The sequence below is a fragment of the Talpa occidentalis genome, unplaced genomic scaffold, assembly GCF_014898055.3.
Source record: "Talpa occidentalis isolate TD23 unplaced genomic scaffold, MPIMG_talOcc4v2.1 talOcc4.14, whole genome shotgun sequence".
Taxonomy (NCBI): domain Eukaryota; kingdom Metazoa; phylum Chordata; class Mammalia; order Eulipotyphla; family Talpidae; genus Talpa; species Talpa occidentalis.
This window is the reverse complement of record NW_023601433.1, coordinates 12363730-12385001: the sequence shown is the minus strand read 5'-3', so window position 1 is coordinate 12385001 and position 21272 is coordinate 12363730. Positions and strand designations below refer to the sequence as shown.

The following is a 21272-nucleotide window of genomic DNA, read 5'->3' as shown; positions in this document are numbered from 1 at the left end:
CAGGTGAGACCCTGGATGGGGGTGGGTGAATTGGGAGGATAGAGGTGAGGTGCAGTCATACCTACTGGATGCAGAGTCTGATCATCATGGAACCAAATGAGGGGCAAGGAGGACCCCCTGGTCGAGAGATGCTGGTGGACCTGCTCACCCCCTCTCCTGAGATGCTCTGGAAGCAACTATGCTCCCAGGAAATATGCAACCTGAACACACAGGATGAGATGCCCCCACCTCATGGGCTTCTAGGTTAAAATTAATTATGAAATCAGGAAGGAAATGATTCTTTTTTTAAAAAAAAATGACACTGTCAACATCCTGGAAAGTTGAAAAACACTCTGAAGTCCATTTTTACGTTCACAGTACTAAAGAATCTGTTTAAAACCTATTCAGTATCCCCACTTGTCCAAAGTATCCCCACTTGTCTCTTGACACCAGCTTTGAGGAAAGACCTGCATGGCTACTTGTTCCTGCTCCGTGAATGGATTTTTGCTTTTAGCACAAAAGACAACATTGGGCCTCCCCTGGTGGCGCAGGCGATTGAGTTTAGCGCTGTGAAGCTGTCCACAGCCTCTGCAGCACTGGTTCGATCCTGGCCGGCTGGCAAGGGTCCCAGGTGAGACCCTGCAAGCAGGTGTCCCCTGCCAGGGACACCATCTCCCCAGGAGCTGCTGGCTCTGGCGGGGCTGCAGCAAAGCCAACACTGTTCTCGATGTCTCTTTTTTTTTTTAAGATCTATTTATTTATGCATACAAGAACTGGGGTACAGGCCAGAGGTGTGTGTGGTGGGGGGTGGTGGTGAGAGGATTCACCAGAGACAGAGCGGGGAACAGAACAAGTGGATTGACTGAAATACACTGCTGAGGGGAGCAGCGGGTGAGGCAGGAGAGGCCTGCTGCGCCATGTGGGTAGCTCCCTGGCTGGCCGGGGATTGAATTTGTGCTGCAGAGACTGCGGATAGCTTCATAGTGTTGCGTCTTAACCCCTTGCGCTACTAGGAAGGCCCTCATTTTAATTCTTTCCCTTTGGCCAGCATTTGACACGGAGAAAGGTTTCCAAAATGACATTGGAAAAACCCATAAACCACCTGGGGCTCTCCAGCTGTACCCCAGCACCGGGAGTGCTACCTCTGTGGCTCACGGAAGCATGAGCGAACACTCAGCCTCCTTCTCTGCTTGCAGGTATCCGCATGCTGGATGGGGATGTGACAGATGTTGTCGAGGCCAAGTCTCTGGGCATCAGGCCCAATTACATCGACATTTACAGCGCGAGCTGGGGCCCAGACGATGACGGCAAGACAGTGGACGGGCCTGGCCGACTGGCGAAACAGGCCTTCGAGTATGGCATTAAAAAGGTGTGAGTAACCCAGGGCTATGATGGAACTTTCGGGGTCCAGGGGAATAGTGAAAATAGTTTTGACAGTTAAAAAGCAGAGGCTCCAAATGGGACCAGAAAGGCTATGTTGATCCAGAACCCCAGTGAGGGAGACCACGTAGGAGCTCAGGGAAGCAGCTTTCCACATGTGCCCCACACCTGCACGGAATGGCTGTTCCAATGCCACCAGCATCTGCCTTGGACTCTGTGCCTTGGAGCCTGACTGGTCCTGCAGGTGTGTGCAGGTGAATGTGTGGTGGTGGGGGGCAGGGGCAGTATTTAGTCTGATCACTTAGCCTGTTATTTGTGGGTGAAGGTAAGTCCTGGGCCTTAATCCGCCTGCCCACATACATGCCCAGTCTGGGAGCTTTCTGTGGCCATCACAGGGTGCGCACAAATCCAGCCCAGCTCCCTCCCCCCATTCGTACCCCTACCCCCTCTCCATATTGGGGATCCACCCCCTTCAAGACCCACCTCGGTCTTGTCCTCCCTGCCAGCACATAGCCTGGCAAGTTTAGAACTTCTTGAGCAGAACCTCCCCAGGGACTAAACAGAGTAAACATCCAGCTCAGTGGTTCTTCCCACCACTGAGCTTCTGAGAGGAAGTAGGGAGGCTGGCAGGCTCCTTCTTGATGCCCACTGACCAGGAGGCCCACCCGCCGGCCATTCTGTGATCACCCTTTCTGGGACCTTGTGTGTCAGAAAGGCAAGGGGAGGCAGGAGGGACTGGCAACGACTCAGTTCTTACAAACAGGGTGGTCAGACAGATTTCTGGGCCAGGACAGCTTCTTGCAGCCGACAGAGCTGTGGTCAGCGTCCGGGTGGCCCAGCAAATCCCAACCCAGAGCATAAGGTGTGGCTCAGCGAGGCCAATGAGCATTTGGGCAGGAAGTACAGGCAACCTGGGGCGCATTTCTACCTCTGTCTTCCACGGGAGAGAGGAGAGTGGGGTGGAGGAGGGGCCCATTTTATTATTTATGCGTTTAAAAATATGTTTGAAGTTATCTTATTGTATCCGTGTGCGTAGTCATTGAATTGTGCCCAATAAATAGTTAATGAATAAATCAAATAGTACCAGTCTTTTTTTGTCTCCCCTGCCCATCCCCCAGTCCTGCCCCGTGAAGGAACAATCTTTTTTTGTTTTTAACTTTTTCTAAATCATATGATTTGATTGCTTTTCTGGACATATTGAATGGTCATTTTATGTTAGTTTTCTTTTCTTTTATGGAAATTGATAATCAACTCTAGAATGCCCCCAGCCATGCCTGCCCCCACCGCCTGGCTAGTGAATACCTGGGGTTTGTTTCCCCTCATCCCTTAGACTTGAGGTGACAGACACATCACCCTGAACCTCACAGCCAGGTGAGCCGCCTGCGCCTCCTCCTGGAATGTTCCACTAGTCAGCCAAGCCTGCTTCCTCTGCCGCCCTCTCCCTGAGACCACTTGGGGCTTGAATGTCTGTGAAGCTAGTAACCAAAGCAGGGCATCTGCCTGTGTCCTTCAGGGCTGAGCTCAGCCAGAGACGCCTTGTGAAAAGGAGAGCAGGGGCCGTCAGACCCACACAGCGCGTCCGCCGCATTCGGCCTCACTTCCATGATGGCACGCAGCTTCCTAGTCCTTACAATGCCAAGGAAAGGCAAAAACTGCTTCATTCAAGCTTCTGGGCTCCCAACTGTGCCAGGTGCTGGGCCCAGGGCATTCTAGAAGGTTCAGGCGTGACCAAGTCAGGCACTATCTGCAGAGGGGCTGCCTGATAAAAAAAATCTCATCTCCCCTATACTCAACTCCCACCACCCACTAGATCCTATGAGCCCACTCTTCTGGAGAGTGAAACAGCCCAGAAATGAGTTGAAGCTGGAAGTCAGAGGGCGCGGTTTCTGCCTGGAAGACACTGCTTCAAATGGTGTTAATACTGCACGTCTGTCATTTCCATGAGATGATTTCTAAAGGTTTCGGGGTTTAAGACAGAGTCCCCTATTTCCAGAACAGATAATGGTGGTTTTCAAAGGATTTTCCAGGTTTTCAAGTTCACTTCGGTCAGCGTAGATGGAGCCGGTGTAGGACTTGGGAGGTCTGGAGCTGCAGAGAGGGCATCTTTGCATCAGAATGCCGAGCAGCGTTGCTTCATAGGGCTGTCAGGGGAGTGAGGAAATTGCAGAGGGGACCATGTGGTTCCCTGTCATTCTTGTCACTATTTCTTGAAATACTGAGGTCATTCCTTTTTTTTTAAGTCATTGTGAAGTAAAATATGTCACGTAGGGAGCCTTAAATCGCAGCTGTCTAAAGTTGTCACTGAAAATCCTCCTGGAAATTTGATGATCTCAAACCCAACCGCATTCCCCATCTGTTTTTCCTCCTCATCACCCCATTTGTCACTTATGGCCTCTTTCTGTAAAATCTGACTTCATCTTTGGTAGATGATGTGGTTTGGCGGTAGGAGACTTCAGAAGCCATAATTGGCATGAAGATCTGTTTAATGTGAGCCATGTGAACCCTCCCATGGCCTGTCACTGAGAAGGGACATTAAATGTCACTGTGGCCAAAAAACCAGCCTCGCCCAGATGCTGGGCATCTTGCTGGTCTCCTGTAAAGGTGCCTCTGAGCTCCCGGATGACTTCTCCAGTGCCCGGCAAGATGCTGAAATACATCTTGTTGGGGCTGTGGCTGTTGCTTTCCTAAACACAGAGACAAGGTCATGGCTAGGGGTGAGATGCCCCACGTGGTTCCATCCTGTGGCTGTCCTGGGAACGGAAGACCTGGAAAGTCAAACACAGCCCTCAGAAGCAGCTGAGACACCTCAGAACTTGGCATTTCCTCCGCTCAGTCAGTCCCATGTTCTCTTTCCAGAAAACTTTTCAGAATGGAAAGAGGCTTTTGAGGCTTGTGGGAACTGATAGTACAGAAAATACACTGTGTCAGAAGATGCTGGCCTTTGTCATTTTAGGACCTTATTATTCAAAGTGGAGTCCAGGACCAGCAGCGCTGGCATCACCTGGGAACCTGTTAAAAATTCACGGTCTCGGGCTCAGCCAGAGGCTGCTGAGTTGGAATATGACGTACACTCACGGGAGGAGGCAAGCTCTGTTTGAGGCCATTCTCGGTGCTGCCGCTGCTGCAGTAAGCCTGCATGTTCCGCTTTTGTCTGGAATGATCTGGAGTCGAGTGGGGAGCTAGAGGTGACAGTGTCTTGGAGGTGATAGGTTCTGATGGGTTAGACACCTTTCCCTTGGGATTTTAGTGGCTTGGAACTAGCTTCTGATGACTCTTTTCCTGCAGGTAGTTGTGTGCATGGACACACCCATTTCTGTAGTACTTTGTGCCTTTCTTCCAGAAGCTTGACCTTTTTTGCTAAATATAAGTAACCGTTCTTTCCAGCCCTTGGCAGAGTCCACCTTGGAGATGTGAAAAGCAGAAAAAATGAGTTGGCTTGGAGCAGTTGGCCTGGGTGAGCAAGAGGACCCTGCCTGTGGGGTTCAGGGAGAGCCTGAGGTTGGAACTGGAGGAAGTGCAGGAGTTTGGACAAATAGGCTTGGAAGGGAGGGAACTGTGGCCCACTTGTCTGCCAAGTGGCATCCCGTGGGGCTTCCAGAGCAGGCAGGTACATTCAGCAGTAAGACTTCAGTTTGTCGCTGTAGATATTGCAGATTTGGAGGCATGGGAGGGTGAGGGGGATGTGTTGTGGACTTATGTTCAAAGTTATCTCTAAGCCAGCTGGTTGTGTATAAGCCTCAGTTTCTTCGTGCATGTTTGCAAAGGAGGGTCCTTAGCAAGGACACCAGAGTCACCAGCCCCATTGGTACTGAGTCGTGTGGAGACCTGTGTTGCCATCACTCTCAGACCTGGCTGAGCACCACCCTCCATCCAGACTCTTGGACCAAAGTTTCAGTCCGGTCTGGGATTAACTGATCTCCAGCTGGTGTCTGTGGCTGGGAGGAGCCCTTGGTTTGCTCAGAAATCATTGATCCTGTGGGTGTGGGCTAGAACGGCACCGCGGAGGCCTGCCCCTGAGCCATCATTGTCTTTCAAAGCCTCACTTTCACATGTATGTTCTTGAAAACAAAAACCTGCACACCAGGGGTGCCGCTGGCCTTGGCTGGCATCGTTAATCTGACATGTCAGCACTTCCCACGGTGGAGACCCCGGGAGTCTCCCAGGACAGCCGCCAGCAGCCATGGGCGTTCTGGAACACAACCCTTTTTACTCATTTGTTCTTCACCCAGAATTCATGGTCCCACCCCTTTTTTCAAAATGAGTTGGCTCTCTAAGAAGAGTGCTTCTTCAAGTGTGTTGTCAGGAAGATTTGCTCTCTGCCCCCGCTGGGGCTAGCTCTCTCGATCCAGAAAAGTTGACATTCCATATCCCGCCATCCTCTCTCATCTCAACACTGCTGCAGGCACCATTTGGGCTTTCTGATCGTGGGTGATTACCATGGAAATGATAGGCATGACTGGAGCAGCCTAGCTTGTAGCGAGGTCCTTGATTTTCCTGTGAAAAGCAGAGACCTCTCTCCGGGCTTTCTCCCCAGCACCATCCTGTGATTCTGTAGTGTAAAGACTGTTGCCACAGTCCAAATGCTCTATTAAAATCAAGACAGGGGGCCTCCCCGGTGGCGCAGCGGTTGAGCGCTGGGTTGCAAAGCTGCCCGCAGCCTCTGCAGCGCCAGTTTGATCCCCGGCTGCTCCCCGGCCACCAGAGGAGGGTCCCACGTGGCGCGCAGACCTCTCCTGCCGCCCGCCGCTCCCCTCAGCAGTGTACTTCAGTCCTTCCGCCTGTTCTGCTCCCTGCTCTGGCTCTGGTGAATTCTCTCACCCTCCCGTGCTTCTGACTGTACCCAGTGCTTGTATAAATAAATAAATAAATAAATAAATAAACAAATAAATAAATAAATAAATAAATCTTTAAAAAAATAAATTAAAAAAAAAAATCAAGACAGGGCCCATAAAACCAGGTCCTTGGTGGCCTGGGATGGTGTGACCACATTCTTTGTTTGACGGAGGGGCCCAGGCCCTCAGGGAGGTTCTGGCTGCAGAGCTGAGCCTGTTTTCCTTGCCTCTAGGGCCGGCAGGGCCTCGGCTCCATCTTTGTCTGGGCCTCCGGGAACGGCGGGCGAGAGGGCGACTACTGTTCCTGTGATGGTTACACCAACAGCATCTACACCATTTCCGTGAGCAGCACCACCGAGAACGGCTACAAGCCGTGGTACCTGGAGGAGTGCGCGTCCACCCTCGCCACCACCTACAGCAGCGGAGCCTTTTACGAGCGGAAAATTGTGAGTGCTCTTGGCCACGTGGCGAGCTTGGGGTGCACACCCCCGACCCTTTGGAGCTCAGTTCCTTTTCTTAATGAAAAGATGAGTCAGGTCCAGGCCACTATATTCCCAGCCCCAGGGTACCAGCCTCACCCAGCAGTGAACTTGCCCAGTCCCTTGGCAACTGTCCACAGACCTGCCTTTCTAATCTTTACACCAAAAATACCAATTAAAACCCTCTCTCTGCCTTTAGAGCTCTAAAAATGTCATTTAAGAAGGGGGTACATTCTCAGCATGATGCGTCTGAAATTCTGTGGTCGCCTTGCTTGCGTTCCAACGACTGGTTCTTTTTCTATAGTAAGAGAGAATCTGGGGTTTGTACAGGAACATTTTCGAAATCCACGTCTCCTTCCAGACCTTCCCCTGTGACAAAAGTGCTTTCCTCAAACACTTTCTGTCCAGCAGTGGTTTCGGTTGCTTCAAGTCAATGAACACGAAGTGTGATTTAGCTTTTAAAAAGTAACTTGCAGTTCAGCATATGGGTGGAATTTGGCTTCTTCCCTCCCTCTGTGCCTTCCTACTTTAAAAAGCAGGAGGAGGGGAAGGTTTCAAGTCCAAATTAATGCAGAATTCAAATGCACAGTCATTAAGTTGGTTTTTAGACATTTTAAAAATGAGACCATGGAGCTGGCCAGACATAGATTAATTTTAAAGCTCACTAGCATCTTTTCATTCCTCCTGCTGCTTAGCCACTTCTTTAGAAATTATTTGCAAATTTATTTTTGCGTTTTTCTGTGGAAGCATACAGGCTTCCTGTTCTCTGCTTTGCTCTGCACCAGCCCAAAGGTCAGCCGCGATCATTCCACCGCCAGCCTGGCAGCGGCCTGGGCTGGTTAACGAAGGTATTAATTTAAGTTGTTATTTTCTTTTTCTCCTGGCGCACGCACCCCTGGGACGGGCAGCTGAGATTCTGAATAGTGTCCTGTTCCGCAAGGAATCTAGCTCGTTTGAACAAGGACTTGCTGGAGTCTGAAACAGAGGCCTGCTGGCTGCAGGGGTGCAAGTGGGGCGTGTGCTCCAGGCTCCTTTGAACCGAGGGACTTCATGCTGGGAGGACCCCATGTTCCCCAACCCCGAGAGCAGGACTGGCGGCTTTATTTGCTTAATGGCTCACCGAGGGCACACGTGTGTATGTGTGCACGCACGTACGCACACCTTAGCTGCAAAATGCTTTTGTCCCTTTGTTTCCTTTCTCTTCTTGCCATATGGGTAAGAGGGGTGCGGTTAACTGGGAAAGTAATAATAAAAGAGCAAACATACTCAGCCAGAGCTGTCTGGAGCTCTTCTTGGACAGTATGGGTGGCATTTTTTCTTTTTCAGTTCAACAACAGCCGTGTTTTTGCTCGGAGCCCCTTGACTAAGGGCCTGAGTGGGGACAGTGGGCCACTCACGGCCTGCGGAGGTCAAGCAGGTTGGGAATTTAAGCTCTGTGCTCCACGTTCTCTGCTCCTCTCCACCCAGGGAGGGCCTGCTACGGCACCTACGGCATGGTGGGGGTTGCCCTGGCTACGCAGGGACTCAGTGAAAAGAGGGACACTCAGAGCGAGCATCTCTCACGGTTCTTCCCTTCATTCTCCGAGCACAGGCTGTGTTCCAGGCAGCCCACTGGTTTCAGCCATCCCCTCCCTGCAGGGAGGCCTTTCTGCTCACTGACTGGAGAACCGCTGTGGGACCACCCTTGCTCCTGGGAGCTTGGCCTCCTGCCCAGACACCCTCACTTTCCCTTACTGGTCACCATTTATCAAGCACAAGGATGTGCCAGGTGTCCAGCTGTGACCTTCACAGGAGCTGTGTGAAGGGCATATCAACATTCCCATTTGCAAGTGACAATCCTGGAGGTCGCATCCTGCTCCCTGATCCCTTGCCCTCAGCTGCTCTCCCCAACATGGAGATGCCTCGCTCTAAATTTGGGTGCGGGAATGTGCAGAGGAGGCTGATCTCTGCTAGTGTTTCTGTTAAGTCTTCCTCTGTGTGTAATGCGGGCTGGATCACCTCTCCCTGGGGGATGCCCCCCAATCCCTGCTGAAAGATAATGAAGGAAGATGCTCTATTGGGAGGAGGGTCTGTGTTACATCATCTGGGGATTCATTCTCGAGGGTTCTTCCAGCAAGTGGAGCCCAGCAGTTGGGTGGGTGTATTTGCTTCCTATTGCTGTCATAACAGATTAGCAGCTTGAAACAGCACCAATTTATTAGCTCCCAGTTTTGTAGGTCAGAGCGTCGCGGTGTCATGAGGCTGACGTCCAGGGGTCGACCCAGCTGCTTCCTTCCAGGAGGCTGGGGGGAGAATCCACTCCTCGCTTGGGCGGGTTGCTGGCAGAACCGGCTCCTGTGGTTGCAGGACTGAGCTCTCCCATTTCCTTGTGGGCTGTCCACTGAGGGCCGTTCTCAGCTTCCACAGGCCACCCACATGGCCTCACTTGGGTCCCCAGCTGCCCATTCAAAGAGCAACATCGGGCCAGTGCTTCCTGTGCCTCTCTGCTAGACTTCCCTGCCTCTTTCTTCTGCAGTGAAGGACCCTTGATTGCTTTGCCCCCCTTTGCCCTCCGAGAATCAAGGATACCCTCTTTGATTTAGAGTCAGCTGGTGAGCAACCTTAATCCCAGTTGCAAAGTGCACAGGGGCCCGGTCCTGTCTTGCACAGGGGTGTCACAGCACTGGGCCCACACATGCCCACCATTGCTGCGTCTCCAATTCACTTCCAAGGCGACTTGCTGATGAGGTGGTGTGGTCTCAAGGGCCGGAGTGTGGAATCGGACCCCCTGGGGAGGGAGTGCAGAGCTCCTGTCGGCACATGCAGCCCTGTGAGGTGGAGAACACCCCCAGGGTGACCCGCTCCTGTGGTGGACACTGTTGCTGTCAGGAGGGCATCCCCGGGGAGAATGATGCTGACCTTCTGGCTAAAAGCAGAAACACCTCTCACCAGGCGAGCTGGCTCCTCTGCGTGTTTCCAGTTGTTCACATGTCAGAGGGTGACTTGAGGGTGAGAGAGTGGGCTCTGGCAGGCTCTGCCTGGAGGGCCCCCTTTGTTTTATCTTGTCTGGCCTTTGGTCTCAGCATACACACCCACAGTTGTCAGAGTTTGGGGCTTCCGGATGCTTGTCTTCCGTGCCTTACCTCCCTGTTCTCACCCCATACTAGCTCATTCTTCCAGCGGGTCCACATTTGCCAAGAGCAAAGCCCCTTGGCAGGGAGCTCCAGACGCCCACATGCAGGCGTGGTCCCGAGAGGCAGCTGCTAGGGTCTTCCTCGTCTCCGGGTCCTTGGACCGCACCCACTGGGAGCAGCATCTTGAGTAGCCTCTGGCCTCTCCTGAAAGCTGACGTTAGCCCCTCGGCGCCCCCTCCTCCAGGTCACCACGGATCTGCGTCAGCGCTGCACTGACGGCCACACGGGGACCTCCGTCTCAGCCCCCATGGTGGCAGGCATCATCGCCTTGGCCTTGGAAGCAAAGTAAGTACCCATTTCCCTTCCTCTCCCCTTTAATGACAGATCACTGTATTGCGGTAACCTATGCATAATGTAAAATGTGCCGTGTGAACTGTGTTGAGGGTACACGTTGCTGTTTGACCGTCACCATCATGCACCTCGCTCAGCCGTCATCCCACACTAAAGCCCTGTACCCAATAAACTACCGCTCCCCAGATTCCTCTGCTGGGTTGGCGGTAGCAAAACACCGCAGGCTGGGGCTTAACAACAGACCTTTGCTTCTCCCTGTTCTGGAGGCTGGAGACCCACATCGTGGGTGTGAGAGCAAAGCCACATGGCAGGAGCACAGTCATCAAGATGTAGACTCTTAGGGCTTCTTCCATCCCTGGGTGCCTGGATCACACTTGCCTGGGGGGCAGCATTGTGAAGAGTGAAGAAGAAGTTGCTGGTTCTCTGAGGCGTCTCCCCTTGACTTGTAACAACTGACTTCTCCCTGTGTCCTCACCTGGTCTCTCTGTCTGTGTGTGCACGTGTGTGTGTGTCCAGATCTAGAATTTTTTTTTAAAGATTTATTTATGCATACAAGAGCTGGGGTACAGGCCAGAGGTACAGGGTGAGAGGATTCACCAGAAACAGAGTGGGGAGCAGAACAGGCAGATTGACCAAAGTACAATGCTGAGGGGAGCAGCAGGCGAGTCAGGAGAGGTCTGCTGTGCCATGTGGGTAGCTCCCTGGCCAGGGATCGAACTTGTGCTGCAGTGGCTACAGATGGCTTCATAGGTTGCATCTTAACCCTTGCGCCACCAGAGAGGCCGCAGATCTAGAATTTTTTAAGGAGACCATAGTAGATTAGGACCCACCCTAGTGACCTCTATTTCACTTTCATTATCTCTATAAAAATCCTGTCTCCAAATACCTTCAAACTCTGAGCTCCTGGGGGTTAGGACTTCCATATATACATCCAGGGAAGGAACAGAGTTTCAGTCCTTAGCACGCCCCATTTTCCTTCTCCCCACAATTCTACTGTCTGTGTCTGTGGATTTGACGCCTCAGGCCTCACCTACTTGGACCCATGCAGGGTTTGTCCTTTGGCGTCTGGCTTATTTCACCTGTGGTGTCCTCGACATCTGCCCGTGTGTGGCAAGTGTCCTTAATGGGTGTGACTTGGCTCCTTCCCTTCTTTTCCTGGTCAGAGCTCACAGTCTCTCCACTTTGTGGGACCCCAACAGGGTATGTGGGTTAGAGCCCCAAGTCTACCTCCCATTCTGCGTCACCAACCAAAATCATACTTTAGACGGCTGCAGCTGCCCTTAATGGACTGTGGTGCATAAATTGACAATATAGTGGTGACAATTTATCTGTCCTAAGCCAAATAAAATTTCTAGAGTTGTTAGTGTGTGGATGAGTCATGAAGAAAAGAGAGTTCACTGCACATGCAACCCGCAGGTCAAAACACATTTTATTTTTCCTTTTTTTTTAATTGCAGCATTACAATATAATATCATATAAATTTTAGGGGTTTGTCATTGAGAATCAGCATGTGTAATACTGCATATGTATGTCTCAAAGTCCAAATCTGCTCTTTAGCACACCATTGTCCCCACTTTGATTCCGCCTTCCCTCTGGTAACCACTAATTGATCTTCTAGTCCAGAGTTTATTTTTGTTCTATTTAGCTCATCTGAAATGTTTAGACTTCAAAACTGGCTCAGAACAAACCCAGCCATTTGAAGTAGTATTTATTGCAGATGAGATTTTAAATGATTCAAAAATCATGTTTGGGATGCTTAAACCCTTGTAATTATGTATGTTTGCATGTTGATTTGCACGAGGCAAAAGAGCATAAAACTCAAATGCTACCAATTTAGCAAAGTAGCAGCTAAATATTTTCAATTTCCGGGCCAAAATGTTAGCTTCTGTGTCCTGAGGCTCTTTTTAAAAATTCTAAATAATTAGTTCCTTGAGTGGAAAATTGCATTCCCATGCTTAGCAACTCATTGTTCTAGGTTTTCTTCCGTTATTGGAAACAGGCATGGAATTTTGCTAGTTGAAGCAAAATAGAAAACAAGCCCTATTTCGCTGCAGATTGGCCCATTAAACTTGGCCTGTGGACACATGAAAACCCCGATAGTGATCATCCTATCATTGGCTCCTCAGAAATTTACAGGTGGTGAATCAATCAAACCACACTGAAAACACTTAAGGCTTTGAAATGGATGGACTGGCCCGGGGAGGAACATGTTACATATAGGACACAGGGGGGGCTTCTGACTCTGTTCTGTTCTGCAGCAGGAGGAATTAGTCAAAGCCAGATCCTCCTGGGGCCAAGGAAACACTCGGGTATGGAGCCGGGGGGTGGGGGAGACAGTGTGCTATGGATATTATGTGCAAGAATTGTCCAACTGTCACCTCACCGTTTGGTGCCAGTCTCGGGAATTTCCATCAATTCCTTCTTCATCAAATAACATTTCCAGCAGCCTTATTATACATGTTTTCCATACAACTGTAATTCTGATTTTTTCGCCATTGTCTGTAAGAATGGATTTCCACATAATAAGATGGTGTTTCGCAGTCTCCCTTTCTGGACCATTCTGTCTGAAACTCTGAAATGCATGCTTCTTTTTTTCCCTAAAGATATATATATATATATTTTTTATTTATACAAGAACTGGCGTATAGGCCAGGGGCATGGGAGGGTGAGAGGATTCACCAGAGACAGAATGGGGAACAGAACAGGCAGACTGACAAAATATACTGCTGAGGAGAGGTCTGCCGTGCCATGTGGATATCTCCCTGGCTAGCCGGGAACCGAACCCGCACTGCAGAGGCTGCAGGCAGCTTCACAGCGCTGTGCTCAACCTGCTGTGCCACCAGGGAGGCCCTGAAATGCATACTTCTTATTGGAAACTGGTTTTGGCTGTCCTTAAGTGGGACCCATTGACATGAACAGTGACTTGCCCCAGCACGCGGGTATCCCAGAATTCAGCCATGTGTGCTCTGTCTGCGCCCCAAAGCCTGTGCCTGTGCCCCACTCCACCTGAGAGCCAGGCTGTGGACCACCTGGAACCTCAGAATCTTCCTCTAACAATGAGGGCCCTCAGGAGGGGCAGTTACAAGGGGACAATAGCAGGTCAGCCCATGCCCAGCTCAGACCTGGAAACTGCACTGAGGGACACAGACAGGGTGAGACAGGCCATGGTCAGTACCACCTGTGACTGGCAGGAACATATTGGGAGATCAGGAGACTTTAGGACGAGAGCCTGAAGAGTGGGCGCCAAAGGGAGGAATGCATGTGTACCCTACAACTCAAGCCTCCTGGTAGGAAAATAGGCAGAGGGGACAGTTGGTAGGAATGTAAAATGGTGCAGCAGCTATGGATAATAGTATGGTGGTTCCTCAAAAAATTAATCATAATTACTGTAGGATCCAGCAATTTTGCTGGTGGGGAGAGACCTGAAAGAATTGCCAGCAGAGACTTGAACTAGTATCTGCACACCCATGCTCGCAGCAGCTTTATGCACAGCAGCCAAAAGGTAGAAGCAACCCAAGTGCCCATAGATTGATGAATGGATCAACAAAAGTACATGCAAGTAATGGAATATTACTCAGCCTTAAAAAGGAAGGAAATTGTGACACAGGCTATGATAGGGATGAACCTTGGACATTATGCTAAATGGAATAAACCAGGCATAAAAGGATAATTATTGTCTGATTCCATTTACATGAGGCTCCCTAAGTAGTCACATTCATAGGCACAGAAAATGGAAGGGTGGTTGTGAGCAGCTAGAGATGGGGGAATGAAGAGTGGATGTTTTCCTGGGTGCAGAGTTTCAACTGGGGAAGATGAGAAAGCTCTGGAAGCAGTGGTGGTAATGGATGCACAATCATGTGGATGTGCTAATGGCACTGAACTGTACACTTAAAAGTGGTTAGGATATTATATTTGTAAACACATACAAACAAAGTGGGTGATGGGAAAGACAGTGGTGACTGATGTGAGTCGGGCAGTCCTGGCCAGGAGGAGGGGATAGAGGCCTCATCCAGCTTCCCAGTGGCCTTGGTCTATGACCCGGTCCTGATGCTGCAGACAGAGCAGGTTATGAGAGTGCCACTGTATCATGGATCTGGGTTTCAGAACCGTAAAAAAGGCAGAAAATTTATCTTAGAATCAAAGAATTCTGCTTTATGCATTTTTGTCACTAGGTATGTGTTGTGTTCTTTTATTGAAATGTTTCTACTTTGCACCAAAATAAAAATACTGTAAATTGAGAATTATTAAAATCTTGAATGAAAGTCTGTAACCGCTGGGTCCATGCAAGGTGGGGTCTGCATGGATGGCAACTTGAGCTCTGATGTACCCCAGAATCTGCTCTTTGTGGTGGGAATGGCCCCAAATACTGATAGCCTCTGGCTGTTTCAGTAAGGAGGTCCTTCTCCTCATTGCCAAAATTCCTGGTATAACCCTTGCACACACTCAAGGCTGGGTTTTTGATGCTTATAAATTTTAAGTCACCCCTGGAACTATTTTATCTCAGGAAATCATTCTTTACAAAGAGATAGTGATATAAGCCCTTCCCGGAATGGAGCCTGCAGGTCCCCCTCAAGTCCAGACTTAAGGCTTGTTCCAGGGGCACTGTCTTTGCTGGGCCTGTGCGGCCATCATTATGGGTCTGGTGGGCAACAATAGCCTGTCCCTGTGTCATTGCAGCAGCCAGTTAACCTGGAGGGATGTCCAACACCTGCTGGTAAAGACATCGAGGCCAGCGCACCTGAAAGCCAGTGACTGGAAAGTCAACGGTGCTGGTCATAAAGGTGAGTGTCTTCTGCTGGGCCAGGCGAGGACTGATCATCCCTCCTAGTGGGCTCCTCTAGGTGACCTCCTGGGATCTACAGGAAAGGGTCATGTGAAATGCTCAAAAAGAATCTCCAAATAGGGCCTCCCCTGGTGGCCCAAGTGGTTGAGCGCAGCGCTGTGAAGCTGTCTGCAGCTTCGGCAGCGCCTATTCGATCCAGGCTGGCTGGCGAGGGTCCCACATGGTGCAGCAGACCTCTCCTGTCTCGCCCACTGCTGCCCTCAGCAGTGTATTTCATCAGTCTGCCTGTTCTGTTTCCCACTCTGTCTCTGGTGAATCCTCTCACCCTCCCGTGCATCTGGCCTGTACCCCGGTTCTTGTATAAATAAATGAATAAATCTTTAAAAAAAAAAAAAGAATCTCCAAATAATATTAGTTGTATGTCACAAGAATGAAAATTATGTATCTAGAAATTTTAAGAAAAAACATCCCAAAACATCACATTTACATTAACAGAGAAACCTGAGGTCACTAAGGTCAAGGCCCTTAAATTGCATGCTTTTTACCACATCTTGGCACCAAGTGTCACAGTATGAACTTAGTCATTCTCTTTAAATGGGCTGCCTTTTCCTTGATACTTATTACATCTAGTTAATCATAGGTTTGATAGATCATTATTATTTTTTCATGCACATTAAAAACAAATCCATAGTCATTAAGATCAATAATGTTTGTGTGTGCCACCTTTGAGTAACTTGTACACTTAGCCCTGAGCAGCTCTATGATTTTGAAAGTAGCCCCCAGTTTCTTCATCTGTAGAGCGAGGACATTGAGATAGTTTTGTAAGTTACTTTCCAACTATAAAACTTCTATTGGCAAACCCTCATATTCTAAAATTAAGTCATCAAACAATGAGGCCTCCACCCTCATCACTGCCTGGTACAGACCCAAGTACCATGAAATCAACCCATGGTCATGGTTCGTAACCCAGATATTCAGAACCTCTCAAGCAGGTAATTGTTAGACGGTGCCACTGGCTTTGGCTTCTTAGCAGAGATTCTTGAAAAACATTTACATTCAGCCATGGTGTATTAGGGAGGACTTTTTTTTTTTCCCTTTTCTGGAGCTCAGATCCAATTCTTTCGACAACCAACCTGATACTCCTATCTGCTGTAAAATGTAGGTCAAGCGTTGTTCCCTACGTTCCAGGGGCCATTCCTTTCCAAAGGAGGTCATTGATGAGGCCTGAGCACCTCTATTTTGCAGGAATGTTGGTGGCACTGGTATGCTGTAATGACAAGAGCTGACCTACATTTCAATTTTGGCCTAATTAAGTAGGAAAATAGATTATATCAAGTTCTCAACCTTGCCTCTTAGAATTAAACCTTGAAACTCTCCTGCCTTGGCCAAATTAAACATTGCATCGGGCCAGCTCACAGGCACCCTCACAGGCCGTGTGCTGTGCAATGCTGCTTCCTCTGAATGCCCTGGAGATGCAGCAGGAAAGGAAATGGCAAGAGATGAGCACAGCCTTGCCCTGTCATGTTAATTGCACATCATGGTTGTGTGAACCCCGAGGTGCCAGGCTGTTTCTTTTGTCTGGTTTAAGATTCAGGGAGCACAGAAACCAGTGAGTCTCTTTAATGTAGGGAAGCCTGTCCCTTTCTCATGAGAGCAAAGTATGTGGCCCTCTCCACACGTCCACTCTGCACCTTATGGGACATGTTTCCTGGCTCGGCCACCTGGCCCCAAGGGATGTGGTTCAGAGAGAAAGTCAAGCAGGTGGGACCTGTGAGCTGTCCTCAGAGGCGGGCCCTGCACCAGGGGCTTAAGGGATGGTCTCGGCCCCTGCAGCCCTCCTGTGACACCAGTGTTTCTGCAGTCATGAAGCCCGTGCTTTACCCGGGAGCCAGGCTGAGTGAGGGAACCGGGCCTTGCTCCCTCCCTGGGGGAGGAAAGGCAGCCGGGTCTGAAGGCCCTGTCTTTTCAGTTAGCCATCTCTACGGATTTGGCTTGGTGGATGCAGAGGCCCTTGTGATGGAGGCGAAGAAGTGGACGGCAGTGCCCGCACAGCATACGTGCATCGTTGCTGCGGACAAGAGACCCAGGTGAGTCTCTCCCCGTACCCCGGTTGTGCAGGCTCGTCGGGTTGGACCTGACCCTGCTGCAGCACACTGAGGAGGAAGGAGGCGCTAGTTACACACACATTCCCCGGCCCATAGGGAGGATGCATGTGTGTGTGTGTGTTTGTGTGTGTGTGTGCTCGCGCGCACATGTGCCCAGGCATGTGGCATGCATGTATAAGTATGTCTCTTATGAATTGTGAAGGCAGAAACAGTATCTCTTCCTCACCCATGTCTGTTCTGAGTCCTTTTGTTCTTGGTTGTCACTTCCCTCTTTTAGCGTAGGGAATTGGCTCCTCAGCTGAACCCTCAGCCTGGTGTTGGAGAGTCTCATCCATAATAGTTAGCATAGCTGACCACACCAGGGCCCTGCCTGCCTGGAGTGTTGATGGGGAGCAGCAGTGGGTGTCCCCTCTGTTGTCACCCATTGATGGCCGCAGTCCAGCCTGCCGGCCCCCAAAGCCTGCACGGTGACTCCTTTGGTCAAGGACAGGAGTGGCAGCTTCTGCCCCTTCTCCGTTACAGGAGGGGTATTATCCAAAGTGCAGAGAAGCTCTGAGTTGCTTTTATCTGGACTCAGATAACACTTCCATAGACTTAAGGGGGTCTTGAGCTTTGCACTCTGGGGCCCTGGCCACATCTTTCTCCATGGGTAGCACACGCCCAGCCTTGTTTGATACAGCAAGTTATTTAAATCAGACACTGATTTTTTATTATGTATTTATTATTCAAAGGAAAAAACCACCATTGGAGGGTCCATTGGGTAACCTAAGTTTTGTTGTCAAAGTCCACTGGCTTATTTTTATTTTATTTTGTCCACTCACCTGCTTTGTTTCCTTATAGTCCACAGATGGGTGAGATCATCCAGTGTTTGTTGTTCTCCTTCTGACTTATTTTGCTTTGCAAAAATGATGCGAAGCATCATTTTTATGCCAAATTTTTATTTAAAAAATCAGCTATAAAATAAATCAGAAGCAAAAATACTACTCCATGAGGAAAGGAAATCAAATCAGTCTTCTGATTCTGCCATTGCAGCCTCCTTTCTAAGAAGGAGGATGGTGTGTCTCTAAACTTTAATAGCTGATAAAAAATGGAATGCATTGCTTTCTAGCTGTAGCTCATTATTACATGTGGAAAATACGTGTCTGAAAAAGAAATGATGAGGTAATTAAAAGTGACCCTTGCTTTATCGATAAATATAGATCACTTTTTGAGATTGCCTCATCCTTGAATGTATCCATCTCTTACAATATGCCCTTTGCTATAAAAGGTGGCCTAAAGTATTTCTTGATGATGCCTTGCAGTGTATTAGGAATTCAGAAAGTATTAGTTGGATACATAGTCATGGAAGGGTCTTTTGAAAAATTGTGTGTTGGTCCTGCTGTTCACTGTAAAGGCAGGCCTTGGAGTGATCTCCCCAAGGCCAGCCAACAAGCAAGCAAATCTCATTCTTGACATTTTGAAGTATCATTTTCTCTGGGGAGACTGACACTCAAGTTCTCTGAGATAAAGCAGGCTTTTGCTTTCTTGTGCTATGTTTGTTGGAAAACGCCTTCCACGGGTCAGGTGATCCTGGGCTGAGGGGCCCACAGGCTGCCATCCGACCCCCAGTGTCCAGGCCTCCAGCTCTTCCTGCCCACAGTCCCCCCGTCGGGGCGGTTCCTGAATGAAGCATTCTTCTCCCGCCAGAAATAGTTTTAAGATGGTAGAGTGGTGCCTAGGTGGCGAGGGGTTGTTTTTATTTTTATTTTATTTTGCTTTTTAAGTGAAAGCGCCCGAAGTCTAGACAGCACAGGTTGAGGGCACCAGCCGTAACACACAGTGTGACATTGTTCCTGTCCTTTGAGGAAAGAAAGGACTCGCCAGTTCCTGTGGAGGGGAAGAATCAGACTTCTGTTTCCAGTGAAAAGTCATCTTTACATTTAGCCATTTCAGTCTTTCTGGAATATTCAGCCAACCTGTCCCAAACCACAAGTTTAACTACACAGTCCATTGTTCCCCAGTTCATAAGGGGAGAGAGTGAAGAGAGGCAGACAGAGAGCAAAAGAGAGAGAGGGGGAGAGAGAGAGAGAGAGAGAAGTTGGCTCTTGCTGCATGGAAGGCAGATGCTTAGACATCTGGGTGTCATCACCTTTGTCACCTGCCTGGCATTTGAGTCAGGACTGCTGAGCACCCCACAGTGATGATGGCTCACATCCTTCCTCAGGGTCCTTGTCTAGCTTTGCCTGTTCTGCTATGATCATTTGGCTTAGAAATGAGAAGGGCTTGTCCCCACACACCTCTCCTCGCTGCTCTCTCTCCATGCACAGTCCTCACTCTGTTTTTTCTCCATTATGGTGAAATCCTTGAACTTCTAAATGTCCCAAGCCAGGCTGAGCAGAAAGTGAAAAAAGACCGGACTGTGCATGCCTGTGTGACCATGTGTGACGTGTCTGCCTGCCTTTCCTCTTGAGTGGAAGGAAGGTGCCACCTGGTGTGAGCAGAGGTCGGTGTCCACTGGAGGTGTGGGCATCCTAGTGCAGACAGGTCACAAGTGGTGCAGCAGTGTCATCGGGCTCCCGAGTTTCAGGGCCAGGGTGTAATGGTCATTTCCCAGGGGTAGGAGTGGAGTGCAGTGACCTCTGCATCCTCTCCTGCCCTGCATCCCTGATCCGGGCTTTGTGGTGGTTCAGGAAGATGGTCCTCATGGTCAACAGGAGGACCCGGTCTGCAGGTCCCTCTGAGGTCCCAGCCTATGCTTCAATACTAGCGTTGCACTCACTGTGTTCCAAGGGACCGCCAGGTACCTGGAATTCTCTGTCCACACCACCCTCTCCTGACCTCGAGCTTAAGCCAAAAGGCTGGCAGCGCAGCTAGGGGAAGGTTACAGCAGAGGAAAAGGGCTGCCATTAGAGACCTGTGGGAAGCAGCCCCATTAGGAGGAAGCTGAGGCATGGCTGACTCTCTCTACAATTGTCCTTCATTATCCCTGGGGGATTGGACTCAGGCCCCACTGTCCAGAATGCCAAGTCTGGGGATGCTTGAACCCCTTATATGCAATGGTATAATATTTGCATCTTATATTCGTCCTTCCTTCCATGTCCTGAAATCAGGCTGCCGATGATACCTGGCCCAAAGCAGGTGCTGTGAAAATGGTTGTTAGGCTGTGTGGTTTCAGGAACAGAGATAAGAAAAAGGTGAACTCATTCAGTACAGACTCAACAGCCTCGTGTTCCTAACTACATAGCGCACATTTTTCATTCTCTGTTGGTTAAGCCCTGGAGGCAGAACTTGTGGATATAGAGGGCTGACTGTAATTTGAAGAAGGACCATACAGAGGGGCATCCACAAGTGAACCCCAAATGTCAGCATTTCTAGTCTGAATGCTGCATATCTAGGCAGTGAGGTGTGGGGATCTAGCCTGCCTCTGTTTGGTCCCCACCAGCATGGAAGTAAGTCAGGGAGCCTGACAGGAGAGCCTGGGAGAGATGGGTGGGTAGTGAGGGGAGTCAGCCCCCACCCCTCCCTTCCAAGGTGCTGCCGGATTTTGCTGAGTCATTTCTGTACAGTCACTCACCCCCAAACAGACCAAGCCCCCCTAGGGGGTAAAGCACCCCAAAGGCAACTTTCGGTCAGCACTATATCCAACCCTCAAGGAAAAGGGGTAAGTCACTTGAGCTTGACAAACAGACACTTTTACAAGCAGAATGACTTGTTAGAGTCCTCCCAGATACACCGCTGGGTCTCCATGGTGCCGCTCAACCAGTGTTGAAACCCAGAGTCACCCTTATCTACTCTTGGACACAAATGGTTTTAAATGTATTTAAAACTTTCCTTCAATTCAAAGAAAGAAAATAGAATTATGACCAGTGATATCTCTGTGCAAAACTACTTTAAAATATGTGTTAGATAGAGAAGGATGGATACTTCCATTGACTTTCTTTGAGTGAAAAGGAAAATCAAGCTTAGTATAATTCCTGTGAATGAAAAAGAGGCCCAGTTATGAAATAATCTTATTTGACCCTTAGGGTTTTTCCAGCCATTTCTTCCCTTGCATCTTAAAATATCCAGGCTGCTGCAGAGCAGTTTATGAAGCTTTGAGCAAAGAATATATTTATAAGTGATCAAGAATTAACCACTGGCTTAACCACTTACTACTCTTATTCTTCTGGTATTAATGAAGCCAGACCAGGCATGATGGTCATTTTATAACAACTCTAGTTATAAATAATACATAAGTGTAATGGCTAATGGTCATAAGGGAGGCTAATGAC

The 21272-nt window shown here is 49.4% G+C and overlaps 1 protein-coding gene across 1 annotated transcript in view; it reads left to right on the top strand.

Annotated features, from left to right (window-relative positions):
* PCSK6 (proprotein convertase subtilisin/kexin type 6) overlaps window positions 1-21272 on the top strand; it is a 163098-nt gene that overhangs the window by 83468 nt on the left and 58358 nt on the right. Inside the window, 5 exon segments of the mRNA XM_037510085.2 lie at window positions 1176-1348; window positions 6425-6637; window positions 10028-10128; window positions 14812-14915; window positions 16887-17004. Coding sequence (XP_037365982.1) covers window positions 1176-1348; window positions 6425-6637; window positions 10028-10128; window positions 14812-14915; window positions 16887-17004 — 709 coding nt within the window.